At 41.7% G+C, this 17596-nt stretch overlaps 1 protein-coding gene across 1 annotated transcript; it reads right to left on the bottom strand.

The window, feature by feature from the left end:
- Nucleotides 1-13248: 13248 nt before the first annotated feature.
- On the bottom strand, nucleotides 13249-15528 carry LOC147630027 (putative protein phosphatase 2C 64). Its single transcript, XM_086811609.1, has 5 exons — nucleotides 15131-15528; nucleotides 14673-15005; nucleotides 14463-14583; nucleotides 14122-14345; nucleotides 13249-13975 (listed from the first exon to the last, which is right to left on the bottom strand). The coding sequence occupies exons 1-5, from the start codon at nucleotides 15377-15379 to the stop codon at nucleotides 13340-13342; spliced, it is 1563 nt and encodes a 520-aa protein (XP_086667735.1). The 5' UTR covers nucleotides 15380-15528; the 3' UTR covers nucleotides 13249-13339.
- Between the last annotated feature and the right edge of the window lie 2068 nt (nucleotides 15529-17596).

Raw genomic sequence — 17596 nt, 5'->3', positions numbered from 1 at the left:
TTGCCATCATATGACAAGCATGCACCTCCACACATGCTCTTTACCCAAGTGCAAAGAACCATAGGATTCACAAATCCCAACATAGCATCCCTTTTCCAAAATTTCATGAGGCAAAACTCACAAAATTAACCTTCGTTAGACACTCTCTCCTTGGCAACTTCCTTGTTGACACCGAAGACTCCATAGCCTTCATACTTGCTGAAATTTCCATTTTCAGCTTCCATGGTAGCTTCAAGACTCTCCCCAATCACCAAAACATAATCTCTCTCCAAATGCAATACTAATGACAATGAATGTGCTAAAAAATTTTCATAACAAGCTAAAAATAATGCTTAATCAAATATTCACCCCATGATTAAGAGCCCATCCTAGCTCTAATACCATGTTAACAATCCTAATATGGGATTGATCATGGTGATAGACACAAGATTAAGCATAATATTAAGGTGGGTTATACTACACTAAAAACTCCATGATTAAAGAGAGAGAGAGAAAGAGAGATTGCACACTCAATACAAGTTCTCTATCACATATCACCAATGAACCATAAAATGATATAGGCCTTCTAGCCTTATCCCACTTTACACATCATCATCCATGTGGCACTCCCTTTTCCACTCTTTTGGTCAACACTCACACACCATACAATATCGCATGTGGCATTTTTATCTTACCACAATATATTGCACCTCTAGAGTGCTTTCCCACATATACTCACAACACTGCGTTTACATCTCTCAACACCCCCTCTTAATTGAGATGTTCCACAACTCACCCATCACCCATAACACCAATGTAGCACTGCCAAGTGCAACATGTCTCTCAACATAAGGTTCCTTTGATAATGTATTGGCATTTAGTAGACCTTGATAGCTTTTGCATTGCTATTGTCCACAATGCTTACATCTTTTGCTTATTTGCTGACTCAACTCAGCTTGTTTTGGCTTTGAATCTACCTTCTACTCTTGTGAAAATTAGTCAATTTAGTAGCCCAAGTTTCTTATATTGCTCTAATGTCACGGGTTATGCATTCATTGAAGAGGATGCAACCATTCGTAACTCATAGAGAGTTCACAGAGTAGTGGGACATGTGCTGCCTCTTTGGACATGCATCTCATTTTGTTGATATAGCTCTTGTTTCTTCCACATTACATGAGGAGCCACTTTCTCCTTTTGCTGCTTCTTTGAAGAAATATAATCGGGTTACATCCATGCATTCAGCCTTCCGCCGCTACTACTTACAATCAACAGATTCAACAGAAGTTGGCCTTGATGATTTGCTCGTGATGTGCAGCATGCATCTGATGTTACAAACATTGGACTTTTGCATTATTGTCTGGGTATCCAGTTTATACCAATTGAGGGGGGCATCCTATCTTAGAGAAGTTTTTGATGCTCCCCCTCAGTAAACTATCGGATGCCTTATTATCTATGCACTACCGTCTTTATTTCAGTACGCAGTGTCATAGTTGAGTAGATTTGACATTGCCCCAGCACCTAGCATTATTGGCAAGCAGTGAAGTAGCAATGTGTTTTCTTTATGCTTGACTGCCTACAATGATAGTCATTGGGTAGCATGTTATGACACTAGGGTGTTAATCAGTGGTGGTAACTATTTTCTTATTGGCAGTTCATGTATTCCATGGCTCTCATAAGAAAAGTGAAAGTGGTAACTGTTTTCTTCTTGGTAGTTCATGTATCCATGGCTCACAAGAAAACTGACAGTGGCCACTTCGAGTTGTGAATCTGAGTATAGGGTAGTATTCACAGCTATTGTAGAGTGTGTAGGGCTGCATCTATTGGTAGATCTTGGTGCTAGACAACCATCTATTTAGCAGTGGTATAAGCATATCTGTCTTTCGAGTGGATTTCTCTTCTGCCCATTTTGTAAAATAGTCAGTATAGCCATAATTATATACCAGGCTTGCGTTTGTCGTGTAGTTGGACTGATGCATCCAACAAAGTCTATTCCCCATTTCTCAATAGCTTGCTGCCCAACGATCAAAACCAAAGGCATTCTGTCTTGTCCGGGAGGTTAAAGTGTTGACATTCATCATATTGTTTGATGAATTGCATGGCATCAGCAAACATAGTTAGCCACCATGACCGGCTTGCAAGATTTTCCTTTCTCCGCCCGCCATTACTTTGTGCTGGTGGTGAAATGTCCACGTCAGTTCCACACCGATGATACCACAATGAGATTTCTCCAAAATGATAAGGAATTCTTTCTCCCTGACACACCATCTTAACACATGATCTTTACCTAGCTTTACATCCTCACATGTAATAAAACCACTACCCAAACAAAGGTTAGCACCATGTGAAGACGAGATCCATAAAGTTAACGAGAGGAAGTCACAAGGAGAAGGGAAAAAGAACAAGATCTATAAGTATGGAAATAGGTGTTGGTGGATGAGAGAGTAGATGCTCTGCACACTCACACAAACACACACGCACACACAGTCACACACGAGCTCAAAGAGCAAGAGAGACAAAGCTGTGATAGCTGGAAGTACTCAATGATAATTATTGTGAATGTGTGGAGTAAAAAATACTAGAAGCCCTAGCCTTAGGGATAATGTGGCTAATACACAAGAGTGTGTTCACACAGAGGAAAAACCCCTGCTGCCAACACAGGTTAAAAAGTGCTCGTGTGTAGGGCTATTCACACTAGAGCTTCTAGGGCTAACAAGCCCTTTGAAGTGAATGGTGTGAACACATATAGGGTGTTGCACAGTGACTAGGTAGACACATCTGCCACATTGGCATATATAGGAACATAAGTCAAGGAAATCTCTCCTACATGAAGCCTTTCGTTGACATAATGATGCACCTCAATGTGTTGTGTCCACGCATGAAATATCGGATTTCGCGTGACTACTAATGACCTCCCATTTTATCATATTATATCATATCTCCTAGAGCTGGTCAGCGATGATAAGGGTTCCCATTTTATCAATGAGGTCATTGAACACCTCTTGATAAGGATTTATGGTGGTACACCACAAATCATCACCTTCCTACCCTCAAGCTAATGGACAAGTAGAAAGTACTAATAAATTTTTTTTGTGGTATCCTGACCAAGACTGGGGAAGCTAGCCAAAATGATTGGTAGCATAAGCTAATAGCCGCAATGTGGGCCTATAGGACCTCCTACTGTAAGGTAGCCACACCACATGCCAAACTCCCTTTCGGCTTGCCTACAAAATTGAGGCAATGATGCCTATGGATTATTTGGTGCACCCAGCTTGAGAATAGTTATAAAAGAACGTCTATGGGAGAATGCTCTAATTAAGAAGTTAATCGAATTAGAAAAGCATGATGAGACTAGAGTAATTGCCCTACATAGCATGATAGTAGAAAAGCTAAAAGAAAATGGTGATTTGACCATAATCTAAAATCTAAAAAGTTATAGGAAGGAAACCTAGTACTTATGCATGGGGTTGGCTCTTCCAAGGGGAAAAAATTGAAATATTAAGGGTTAGGACCATTCAAAGTTGTAAAGCTCACCCCCCTAGGGTGCAATTCACATCAAGACCATTGATGCTAGGCTACATAAATGGTAGAAAACTTAAGAAATAATGTGGGTCAAACATGTTGGAACAGGCACACAAGAAGAAAAAAGAAAAGCTGAGACAAGAAAGACTCACGAAAGAAGCACAAGAAGAGGCTAAAGCGAGGGCAACCAAAGCCAAGGCAAACCAACTTGGACTAGCACTCCAAATAGACATGACTACTCTAACCATGATTAAGGAAGGGACCTTGAGATAGAGCCTGTGCTGCGGCTCAAACTAGGACTCTCTGTGGGAGTGACAACTACTAGGGGGAAAGTCACAACCTACTCTCATGGGTGAAACTAAAAAAGCCTCACAAAGCACTGTAGCTAGGCCACCAATTACCCCAAACACCACGGCCAATCTAGCCAAGAAAAGTGGAAAGAGATATTGGAGGTAGAAATGGGTCCTAACTAAGCACATCGCTCTACCACGTCAAGTAACAAAGCAGGTATGGGTGCCCAAAACAAAACCAAGTCTAAGACCTGAGCTCACTAAGTTAAACCGAAAGATTGAGACTGGGTGGGAATTGGAGATAGAAGTCAGTAAACCACTAAAATGTGACTGGGAGGCCACAAGAACCTTCCCAACTTGATGTCACAAAACCAAGTCTAAGACCTGAGCTCACTAAGTTAAACCAAAAGGTCGAGACTAGGTGGGAGACTAGGTGGGAATGGAGATAGAAGTTAGTAAACCACTAAAAATGTGACTGGGAAGCCACAAGAACCTAAGCAAAGCTACAAGAACCTTCCCAACTTGACGTCAAAAAGATGCCCAACAAACTAGGGTAAAACATGTGAATTACCCAATTCCTTGCCCCAAAGGCAAAGCTGTTTGTAGCATACTCACACAAGACCACATGTCCAAGAAAGACAAGTTCACATAAGAACTTGCCTATAGATTCTACAGAATGGCTAATCGATGGATGAAACAAGAGTTATTGTGTTCCATAGAGGAGCTACAAAAGTTACACCACCACACTCCCTCAACATTAAGATCTTCATCCAAATATGGTTAGGCCTACCCCATGTGGAGCATCAGACCAGCAAAACAAAATGATCTTGCACAACATGCCCTAGAAGACTAATTAACTACTAACACCCTCTCTAACACACTTAATATGGTTAGGCCTACCTCGTGTGGAGCATCAGACTAGCAAAACAAAATGATCTTGCACAACATGCCCTAGAAGACTAATACTAACACCCTCTCTAACACACTCGAATTCACCACCATGATTTTACAGAATTATGGCCATGTGACTGTAGAATCACGTCACATCACTTATTCCCATAATCATCCTCGAAGGCTACAGTCAATCCCAAAGTGTCTCATGACCCAGTCTAAACCCTCTAATGGAAAGACCCTCACTGTCTTTGCATTCATGATTCTGGTGGAATCATGATTGTGATTCTTCAACAGAATTACACCCCAAAAATTGTTTTGAAACTCATCTCTTCTGAGCCCCGGGAGTGTTATATGCCTGAAAATGAAATGCCTTTTTACACTTTCACCTAACATGATTATCCAGTGATGATCACTATCATGAATGATGTGATCACGCCAACTGTTGTCGTGATGATCACGACATCTCAAGACTAATTAGTTTGTGTCACATGTCAATTGCATTTAACCTCCAGTTGTTGTGATCCCCCTTTGCTATAAATAGGTGATTTTTTATGTGTGGAGTGGTTAACACAAGGGTTTTAGAAGATAAGTTTTTTTTTTACTTTACATAATTGGAGCTAGGGTTTGATAAGAAATATTATTTTTTGGTCTAGTTTTAATATTATCAATGATCTAGTTTTCTAGTAGTATTAATATTATAGGTCTTGAAAAAAGCTCATATTTAAAAAAAACTCACAAAACTTGCACTCGCATGAGAAAGATCACAAAAATAAATCCCCCCAAATATATATATATATATATATGACGATTTAAATTTTATATTCATTGATTTCTTAATTGATAGAACTGTTCAAACATTTTTGCTCAAAAATTATTCATCCCCTATTATTAACAAGGCTACTATGCAGTTTGAATTAGGATGGGGAAAAAGATGGATTTAAAAGAACCGAGTAAAGAAAACTAAAAAAACTAACAAATTTCAAATGACTATGCAAATCTATGCCAAAGGAAACTAAATAGTAAAAAACTATGAAACTATAATACAAATCTTCAAAAGGATTAAATGTTGGGATCTAAAAGGACCATAAGATGTTAAAATAGGTATGGAAGTTAACCGAAAGCAAGCCAAGGTAGCTAACTAGGAATTACCTCTAAGGGAAGTTTATCTCAATCATATCAATTAAGGCCCTAGTGTTGGAATTATAAGCAATCACTAGCTTCAATTTTGGTCTCAATAATATCATTTAAAGCCCCAATGCTAGTTACTATAAGAAAATATCTTATATTATAAGCAATTCACCAATTAAAGCCTAGTGAAGGTATTATCTTAGAATTGTAAGCAATCACCAAAATCAAGTTCAACAACTTTATTCAAGCCAAAGGCATCCTTAGGTTTTAGTAGTAATGAGGTGTATGCACACCAAGGGGAAAAGTGGTGAGAAGACTACAATGGTAATTATTATAAGGATGTGTATGCACACTAAGGGAAAACATTGGTGAGCAGAGTACAAGGGTAATAGCCACGGTGTGGTGATGATGAGAAGAAGTTGAGATGTAGACTCTTCTTTATCGCTACCCACACATTAAAATGGGTGTATTGTGTGGCTACATTCAAATTTAGGAGTTGTATCTCACTCTCGTAGAAGATAATAGAGGAAAGAAGCAACTAGCTTCTTGTACAAAGTTGTGCACTAAAACCATGAGCATGTAGGAGAGGTACGGTCTATCTCCATCAACACTAGATCTAAGAAAATGTCTAAGTCAAATGCAAAACTCTCTAGATCCATATGTATAATCCTGCCTCCCCTAGAGTTCTCACCTTGGTAAAGTCATCACTACCCTCATGTTCATTGCATGATCAAATATACGCACTATACCCACACAAACAATGCCAAGTAAGTTATGAGAACTAGTAGTAGTGATATCACGAAAGTCCTCACATGTGAAAGTCCTGGAATAATAGTCTAACATATCTAGCACAAGAAACTCAGGCCTATGCTCATAGGTATCTTGTGACTCCACATGCAAATTATCACTAACCTCGTGAGTACTAATGGGTGATATCAAATGCTAGTCCACATGATCATCAAATGCATCACTACGATCTCTAAGAAGTTAGCTAGGCCTAGGTGTTTCAACACTAGGTGTACGATACTCATTAATGACACTTGTAATGCTCGATGCTATCACTGCCCTCAAGATCATGCCCACATGATCTGACTCACACACATCACTATCACATACATTATCATTATGTGCAGATGTGTCCATGGCATCATGTGTACATGTATCACTATCATCATGTGCACGTGTGTGATACATCAATATCATCATGTGTATGAGTATGCAATATCATCATGTGTATGAGTATGCAATACATCATCATCATCATTTAGATCCGTGTTGATGTAGTCTACACCATTAGAAACATAATCATCGTGGCTCAAGAATGTAGGACACTCATATACAAGTCACCAAAAGAAGACTTGTTTCATGCGAACAATGCTAAACCATCTGTGTGTCGAGGTAACCAAGCACTGTATCAATGAAGTCACCATCTGGCACCACATATATTCACCTTATCGAAAGAACACCTCACGTGACTAGGCAACAACCCCACAAGTTTAAACATCCAACAAAGGCATGAGTATGCCACCTTATCATAGCAAGAAGTCGGTGAATGAGGATCTAAAGGTCTAAGCCTCGAGGTGCTAAAGGTATGTGTGAACTCAACAAATGAAATGTGGTCCAAGACCTGAAATGGTGAGTCCATGTAGCGAGCATGTAGCCACAATGATAGTGCATGAGTGGATCTCCTGCACTAAGGATCAGGGATGGTAATCGAGTAATGTTAATGAGATGAAAAGATCTTGCACCATGGCCATGAAATAAAGGGTGGTAGTAGTACTTCATGGCTACTTGTGAACACCAATACTACCCAACATGCTCAAACCCAACACCAACAAATCTACCCAGAAAATAATTGCATGTGAACAACTCCAACACAACTCACAACATGCCCACAATACATGTGAACGACTCACTACATGCCCACAATACATGGCTACTTCTGAGCACCAATACTACCCAACATGATCAAACCCAACACCAACAAATCTACCCAGAAAATAATTGCATGTGAACAACTCACAACATGCCCACAATACACAAAAAACACCTCTCTATATGAGCAATATCTTGTATAAGGAAGTATGTGTGGGTAAAGGTGAAAAGGTATGGATGGGTCAGTGTGAATGGACAAAGGCAGAGAAGTATGAAAGGGAAAAAAAAACAAAAGCTTAATGACAATAAGTTCCCTTTCTTCTCATATATTTTTTTTTGTCCTTCTCTCACCAGGCGAGCTGTCATGTGTTTCTTCTTCCTCTTCACACTACCATTACTTGTGGTGGCCATAGCTTAAGAAACTTACTGATGCCATAGTTTCCTTTTTCTTGTACTTCACGTTGCTGCCATCTCATCAGTGGTGGTAGCTTAGCCACAAGGCTGAGAGCTAAAAGACTTGATGAACCTTGTTTAGTCTTCACACTAATGAGGGCTCAAAGCTTGATTCTTCTCTCTCTCTCTCTCTATCTTGGTTAGGCCACCATTACTTACAGCATGTCCTATGTTCAAAGAGTGATCAACCAAGCTTGTCTTGTTTAAGGTAACCAAGCACTGCAGTGTGATGAAAAACAGGTAGAGGGAGAGGAGACACACACACAGGAGAAACCCTAATGTATAATGCAAACCGTAACCATAGAGGGAAGCCATCTCCATCCTCACACAATGCATAAAGCCATAATCCATAATACACAACACACACTATGTGTTGTGTCCACACACTACTAACCCTAGCTAATGTCCACACACTATGACCAGCTGGACGTGGTCATTTATGTCTCACACATGCTCCTACCTAACATGCCAGCACATAGCACAGCTGGCACACGCTGACATCGAGCTTGAATCTCAACAGCCCCTCTCAAGCTCATGATGTACTACCATAGATGAAGACGTAGATGAGCTTGGGCTATCAAAGCTCTCAACACTTCCCCTCAAGCTCATCCCACGTACTCCCAACATAGTACAGAAGTACTCAAACTTCTCCCTGCTAAGTGGCTTTGTAAAGATGTCGGCCACCTGCTCTTCAGTCTTCACATACTGCAGATCCACTTTACCATCCAACACTTTCACTCTGACAAAGTCATAGTGGACCTCTATGTGTTTGGTCCGCGCATGAAATACTCGATTCTTGGCCAACTGTATGCTACTCATGTTGTCACAATGAATGACAACATTGCCATCAATAGGCTCACCCAAATTAGCTAAGAGATTCTTTAACCATACTCCTTCACATGTAGCAATGGGTGCACCCCTGTATTCAGCCTCTGTACTAGATAAAGCAATAGTAGGTTGCTTCTTGCTACTCCAACTCACCACTGCACTTCCAAATGTAAAGGCATAACTACTAGTAGACCTCCTGTCATACGAGCTACCTGCCTAATCTGCATCTGTGTAGCCATGTATATCCAAGCCTTTACCATGCTCATAAAGAAGTCCATAATGTACAGTGGTCTTTACATATCGCATAATGCGTCTCACTGCATCCAAATGAGGTTTTTTGGGGCTCTGCATAAATTGGCTTACTAGCCCCACATCATCAACTGAGATCCGGGCGTGTGATAGTCATGTAAATAAGGCTTCCAACCATCTTTCTATACATAGATGGATCATCCAACTCTTCACCAAAATCAGCCTGCAGCTTTACATTCTGCTCCAAAGGTGTACTCATTGGCTTACACCCTGTCATCCCATATTTTGCCAACATATCCAATGCATATTGGCGTTGCACTAACCATGTACCTACATGGTCTTTGATCACTTCAATCCCACAAGAAAATATCTCAATTCACCCAAGTCTTTCATGTCAAACTACCCACTCAATGCCTTCTTGACATGCATAACATCTGTAGCATGATCTCCTGTGACAATCAAGTCATCCACATAGATGACAAGTAAGACAATCCCATGATCTGTTTTCTTCACATAGAGTGAAGAATCTGTTGTAGAAACTTGAAAACCAAGGGAGATAAGATATCGGCTCATCTTATCACTCCAAGCAGCACGAGGTGCTTGCTTCAAACCATATAATGCTTTTTTTAATCTGCATACATGAGTGGGATACCTTGGGTGTACATATCCTTCTAGCTGTGCCATATAAACTTCCTCTTGTAGATCACCAATTAGAAATGCATTTTTCACATCCATTTGATGCATTTCCCAACCATTTGCTGCTCTGCAGCCATAGCAATGACTGCTCTCACTGTTCCCATCTTTGCAACTGGACTAATTGTTTCATCATAGTCCAAGCCTTGGGTTTGTGTGTTGAGATATCGAGCTCGTCTAGTGAGGCGGTGGACACTGAGGGGATAGGCCCCACACTTGCACCACTGGCATGGTTGGTGAGATCTTAGGTGATATGCGGCCAGTGGGATGACAGGCTGTGTGACAGCCATTCTAGAGACTGGCATAGTTATAGCGCCAGCTCATTTAGTCGGGTTCACACTATAGAGAATCCTTGTATGTATTGGTTGAGTACCTTTCATATTGTGTGTACTCTTATCTTGTATATGGTGTGTTGAGTGTTGAGTGAAGTAGGAGAAGATTTTCAGCCTCTCACCTTGTGTGTTCTCTATTAGGGTTTTGTGAGTGTGTGTGTGCTTGCAAGAGCTCAAGCTCTCTATTAGGGTTTTGTGAGTGTGTGTGTGCTTGCAAGAGCTCAAGCTCTCTTCTCCCCTGCATCTTTTCATGGTATCAGAGCCTAGTTCTCGTGCTAAGGGCTGAGCTGTAAGCAAGAGAACCACAGGAATCGGTACGAGGATAAGAGCTTCAACTACTCTTCCCTATTTGTGTTGGTGACTACACCCTTGTCGGGAGCTCTATGGGAGGCACTGACAAACGATCTCTGATTGAGGAGCTTTCTTCGCGGGAGTAAAGCTATAGGGCAACTATACTATCCTATCGGACAGTGCTTTTCGGGCTGAATACTCGTTTCGGGCGCGTCTGGACCTCCGTTTTTCAGAAAGCAGGCGATTTCGAGCACTGCGGGCAAGTCATCGATTCTCTACAGAACTCTGTTTTAAGAACTACAGGAAGACAGATTGGCTGTGCAGACACTGTGGGTGCTGCAAAAAGGTCAACAGTTGCCATTGGGTGTATGTATGCATATTGAAGTCACTGGTTGTGACATTTGAGAGTACTACAGTACCGCTGTAGGAAATACAACAGTTTGTGCAGGAAAAACCAAAGTGCTGTTTCTGGTAAATTTGTGTGTCTGGCAAGATGTCAAATGATGGCATAACCCAGATTGTGGCAGAGAAGCTTGATAAGAATAACTTCCATGCTTGGAGGTTCAGGTTGACGAATTTCCTGATGGGAAAGGGCTATTGGGACTACATAGAAGGTGAGCATGAAGAGGCACCGGAGATACCGAACATAAATCTGACTGCTGCAGATGTGAAAGAGTTTAAAGACTAGAACCAAGGAGCCAGGAAAGTTATGTATTGGCTCTCCATTAGTATACAGGACACCATGATTGGACACATTCAGGATGCCAAGTCCCCCAAGGAGGCGTGGGACACCTTGGTAAAACTCTATGAAACAAATACCAAGGCACGTAAGATACAGTGAAGAATGAACTTCATACTGTGGAGAAAAAGAGCATGTCTGTGAATGACTATGCATTGAAGATAAAGGGTATTGTGGAATCCCTTGCATCTATTAGTGTGTCAGTAGATGATGATGATAAGGTGAAAGTCTGTCTACGTGGTCTCGGGCCACAATACAAGGCGTTTAAGACGTCTATTCAGACTCGAGAAAACATTCCCAACTTTACAGATTTGGTGTCTATGCTGATTATAGAGGAGAAGAGCTTGGGTGAAGACCAACAGTCTCCACAAAACAAAAATAGTTCAGAGCAATAGGCCTTCTACACAAGTTCAGGTAGAGGATGAGGTAGAGGAGGCCGTAGACGTGGTCAAGGAGGTGGCCGAACAGGTAATCAGCATTATGACCAGCAGCAGCAACAACAACAGTCCCAGAATACACAACAACAACATCACATTAGGACCTCAATGGAGTCTTCTTGGGCCCTTTTATTTGGCGGTTTAAGGGAGTCAAACCTTTTCTCTTAAGAAGAAACGTTTTGTAATTTGAAGCTTCAAAACGGCTACTTTATTCGAATTTGAATTTTGGAGGGAAAATGGAATTTAAAATCTAGCGGATAAAACCATATCATGTATTATATCTATGGAAAGCTCTTGATGCGTAGATCACGGATCTGTAATCTCCGCTCAAATCGGAGCTTGTATGTAGAAGTTATGGAGGTCCGAAAATTGTAAAATTACCCTCCTTTTGGGGAGAAAAGTGCACCCTTTGACCACTCTTACACCTCTCTTAATCACCAATGGTTTTTGCTTACATGGCGGGCTCCTATTTGTCAAAAAGTTAAACGTTTCCATAATCTCATGGCAAATTAAAGGGCCCAAAAAGACTCCATTGAGTTCCTAATGACAATACACAGGTGGAAGAGGCAAATTCAGAGACAAGGGGAGTCAAAGAGGACGTGGAAATTGACAAAGGCAATATAATGATGCACGTGAATGCTTTTATTGTGGTAAGCCTGGACATGTACAGGCAGAATGTTATAAGAAGCAGGCTGACATGCAAAATGGGAAAGTGCAGCAGAACAACTATGCATCCTCAAGCAGAAACAATGAGGATAATGAAAGGTTGTTTGTGATGCAGCATGTCGTGAATGCCATGTCTGAAAATGTTGAAACAGCACAAAAAGATGATGTATGGTATGTGGATTCAGGAGCTTCGAACCACATGACAAGTCATGGTAGAGAGTGGTTCAAGGAGATGAAAAACCTTGAAAGACCAGGTTTTGTGAAAATAGGGGATTACACTGCTCATCCAATTGCCCATGTTGGAGATGTGCCATTGTCTATGTAGGATGGCAAAGTGAAGTACCTTGCAGATGTACTTCACGTTCCGCGAACATAACAAAGAATCTGGTTTCAGTTGGCCAGATGACTGAGCAGGGTTTGCAGGTTCGGTTTAACCCTGATGGTTGTTATGTTGAAGACTTTAAAGACAAGTGCGGGTTGGTTGCAAAAGGCAACAGAGTGGGTAACACTTTTTACAATAAAAGTACCCCTTCTATACCAAAATTTTCACTATTTCAATTGTAAAGCCCCTTATATATGTAAATTTTCTACAACTCCACAAGATTAAAAAAACTCTTCTGTTGAAATCACGTGCTATCTTACATATTTTTGAGTGACCCCCTCCTCGAGCTTAAATTAATTATTAAGATCTCTAATCTAATTTATAACTAGTTTAAAACGACAAACGTCTACTAACTTGGAAAAGAAAAAACTCAACTTTTGCAAAAAAATGTATTTTGATTTAGAAAGCATTTTAAATTTTTAAATTTTTATTTTGAGTTTTATAAATAATCCACCCAAATTTTAACTCAACTGCGTTCTCACATATAAAGGCATTTTAGAATTTTCCTTATATTTTCAAACGCACTAATTATTTTTTGAGTTTAATTATAATTATATATTACGTATAGGGTTCTAACCCGGGTTTCAACGGCAGCGCCTTGTCGGCGGCGCTTTCAAGGCTGGTGGCGCAAAGGCGAAGGCGCGCCTTGCGTCGCCGCCCAGGAGGAAGCGGGGCAGCTTGAGGAGAGAGTTCACACGGGCAACCCCCTCTAAGGCGGACCACTCATCGTCGTCCGCCGTGGACAGGCATTCAGCAAGGCTACGGCAGGAAGCCGTCTGCTGGACGGCCGCGAATTTGGCCACAGCCTCTTCTTCGATTGTTGCAGTGACGACAGTAATCTCTGACGGCGCCGCCTCTTCGATGACCGTCGCAACTACATTTGCCGGAACTTGAGCCTGCACATCATCGCTTGAAATAAACGAATATGACGAATCGACGTCGCTGGAAGAAAGGCTGCCGGAATGCTCCTCTATAGTTGTCGTATTGTTGCTACTGCCAGAGGTTTCTTCCGGCGCTAAGTTGCTGAATGGAGCTGCTGTTGGGCGAGGTTGGGAGTGGAGATAGAGGCAAACCACGGCACAATCGTCTACCTTGGATGTGGGATATTTGCGCCGCCAAGCTCTTACGGCTGTCTCCACGAGCGACCTGGCCGCCGTAGTTCTGGTGGGCGCCGCCCAAATCGCCTCCACAACTTCTTGGTTGCTCAGCACGTCCCAGACCTACGGCAGAAACCAAAACTCTTAGGGTTCCTAGCTGTGTTTGCATGATTCAGACGATCAGAAAGCTCCTAGAATGAAAGATTCGGACAGTGTCCAACATAGATGAGATCGACACTGGGATTTGAGTTTTAGGTTTTGGTTTTAACCCCGTCGCTGGCTAGAACAACGAACTGGTCTTTGTCCGTCAGGTGCCGGCAGGTTATCTCTGGCACCGCTATCAGGCCGAAGTCTTTAAGGCAGAAGTCGCCAAAGGCCCTGGCCATGGCGAGCCCCGGCGAATTGTCGTGCGGCAGCCAGACCCGCGCCACCTCCGGCTCATCGTCTAGAGCGAAGATGCGCCCTTTGCAACGCTTAATCCTCTCCGCTTCCACTGCAAGGAAAAACTCTCTTTGAGCTCACGAAAACCTTCGGCAGAGAGCCTCGTGCAGTAGCCGACGGAAAACCAAAAATTTGTTCCGTCAAGCACACGGTTAAAAGCTCGACTTACCTGGTAGATTTGGCTTCAAGTCGACGGTCAGTTGGACGGCCTCGATTACCGTAGTTTTCTCCGACACAGTTCCCAAGACGGCGCGCGAATCTCCGACATTACCAATCACTAATTCGTTACCCTGATGTTAACAGCACAACAATTGCCGTAAAACTAAAAGCGACGGAGAATGGCCACGGTTTCTAATGCGGCAGACAAATCCGGCAATACCTGCAGCAGCATCGTCACAGCAGTGGTGCCGCTGCTGAAGCAATCGATGGTGGGATGCGTTTTGAGCTCTTTGTCCATGGCGTTGTAGGCCTTCGAGATGCATTCCTTCCAAGCTGCTACCAAGATTTTATGCTGCTCCGACTTGGCACTTCTTGCTGATCTTGCATTTCTTGCTTCTTCGGCGGACGTCTTCTCGCCGGGTCCCTGTGATTGCCAAAGCTCCAGCAGCATCGACGGCAGCGAGTCTCTAACTTTTCTTGCTACAAGGTGCCCAAACGGACCGTGTCCGTCAAAAACGCCGCAGAAGGTTGTATCCGTTCGAGACGCGAAATTCTACACCCAACGAACCAAATCTCTAAAATTTCATGCCAGAATTGTCGGAAACACAGACGATCATCTAAGATTGCATGCCGGAAATCAATGCACTGTCGGATATATTGGACGGAAACTCAACTCACCTCCCAGACCACCATGGCGTCCTGATTTGTTCCTTTCCTTCCCTGCTGCGTGAAAATACAGGCGTGGCTATTGGATCCATTCGCACACATCCGGTCCGGCAAGCAGTAAAACATCTCGTTACTCTTGGCCTCTGCAGAGAAAATCTCCGTCTCCTGCCGTTTCCTCTGCGTCCGGCGCTTGAGCAGAAAACGGCCGCCATAGCCATGTTGCTCCTGAGGGTTTTCATGTATTGACAGGCAAGAACCCATTCTAGGGGAGTAATGATGAAGCTCGGGTCAAATGGACAGGTAGAAGCGTTGGTCTAAGGGGGTGCGGCGCCTCTCATTGCCGGGAGGAAGCCAGACGACGACGACGGAATCCTGGAGGGAGCTGTCGGAACGTTTGAAGGGTAAGGTTCGCCGACACAAAATTACAGAACACTTGAATACCTACAGGGCCGGACTTTAATGTAGAAATCGACCATTTTTGCTGCTCTGCAAGGCTAGGACACACCATGATCTTTAATGTAGAAATCTACCGTTTTTGCTGCTCTGCAAGGCTACGACACACCATGATCTTTTAAAAAATACATGATTTTATTATCCACGTAAGTTTTTTCTTTTTTTAATCCTGGGGAATTTAAGATCCCTGACGAGAATTGATTTTTTTTAAAGCAAACAAAAATTTAGGAATTAAATAATTCACGCATATTCATTGTTCTCACCCCCCAAAAAAAAGGCCTGAATTTTTTGAAAGTCCTACCACAAAATTTTGGTGGTTTTTCTAGAGAATTTGTAGATTTTTTGAGCTAAAAATTTCCTTGAATTTGAAAAAAAATAAATAAATTGAAAAGTGAGATTTACAGATGAAGTTTTCACTCATGTCACGTGCGCCACATGGACCATAAGTTATAACCATTGCCAAGTCTCCCTCTAGAATTTAATTTTTTAAGGAGCCTCTCCCTACTAGGGTTTAAAGGAAGCCTCTAAAGTTGAAGTATGATGGATCATTGATTTATTTTTTATAAAGAAAAATCTAATGACTATTGAGAAGGATTGAAATCTAAAGGCAAGGCAGACATGCATTAAATGATGGCATTCAAGGACGCAGTGTCAAAAAAAACCGTCTTTCACTGTAATTTTCATGGCTTAAATTGAGAAAACCGGATGTAATCCATCTTTCATTGTTATTTTCTTGTTGCGAAGGTGGATATATGCCATCGGTTTGCCACCATCATGTGTAGTCCCTCGGCATCGAACCTGGGGTCCCCATCGTGGAACCGTTCTACCAACCACGACTTAAATTGAGAAAAACGGATGTAATTTTACCTAGCCTTGAATGTAAAGATTCAAATTTTGGAAATTATGGTTGCAAAACTGACTAACCTATGCATGTTTCCAATATAAACCAGTTGAGCTTGAAGGTTATCCTCTTTTTTCACTGTTTACAAAAAAAGTTTATTTTGACACTGCAAGGACTAGGACTTTTTTATTGGTATTATATTTTAACACCCTACTAACATAATACGATGACAGCAACGATATCCCAACCAACCTTCAAAACAAGTTTAACGTGCACGAAAGTTAACCCAACTCTGATGAGGACAGAAAACAAGGCTCTCTTAGGATAAATTATGTAGTATTATGTAGTATATGGAAGGACATCCCTCCATGATGTTCTCCCTTTCTTTGCTATTAGGCATTTGTCATCAATTTCCAAACCTTCCTTGAACGTTTTCAAGTTCTCAATTCCCAACCATCCTACCTTATAAGCCTATATGTCTATAACCAAATCCCTTTATAAAAGCGACTGCTGCAGACATTACATCAATGCTCACTCCCAAACTCTGAACCTTCTCGAGTTCTCAATTCCCAACCATCCTACCTTGTAAGCCTATATGTCCATAACCAACTCCCTTTATAAAAGTGGCAAGAATTACATCAATGCTCACTCCCAAACCCCATTGTCCACTTAGATTTGATTCCAATTTCCAACTATTTCTTGATGTACCCCTACCGACAATAATGCACATAATAGCTGTCATAAGTCATGAGGCCCTTTATTTTATGCATATTGCTCATGACCTTACTACTTAGCCTTGATGCATTCAAGGCTCACCCACTTCTCTAAAAAAATATTTTTTTCAATCAATCAAATAAAGACAATGCATGAAAGTACCTGGGATTTAGTACTTCAAATGTAGAAAACGCGAGGATTATGTACAATTTTGTTCTTTTAAAATAAAGGTAATGCCTAATTGCTCATGACCTTACCACTTAGACTTGGCACACTCAAGCATCCCAACACTTGTTGCTCTAGCTGCTAGCTAAAATCTATGTGCCATGTGCACATAGTTGTAAGGTCAAAGTTCAAAACTCATAGCAATTACTAGATAAAGTAGTTTAGGTAGTGTTGAGATATCGAGCTCATCTAGTGAGGCGGTGGACACTGATGACCCGCCTGGGGGATAGCACACTTACACCACT

The sequence above is a fragment of the Cibotium barometz genome, chromosome 17, assembly GCF_041138505.1.
Source record: "Cibotium barometz isolate CiBa-2024 chromosome 17, ASM4113850v1, whole genome shotgun sequence".
Lineage (NCBI taxonomy): Eukaryota > Viridiplantae > Streptophyta > Polypodiopsida > Cyatheales > Cibotiaceae > Cibotium > Cibotium barometz.
Note: the sequence above shows the minus strand (reverse complement) of the source record. Positions and strands in the feature narration are given on the sequence as shown.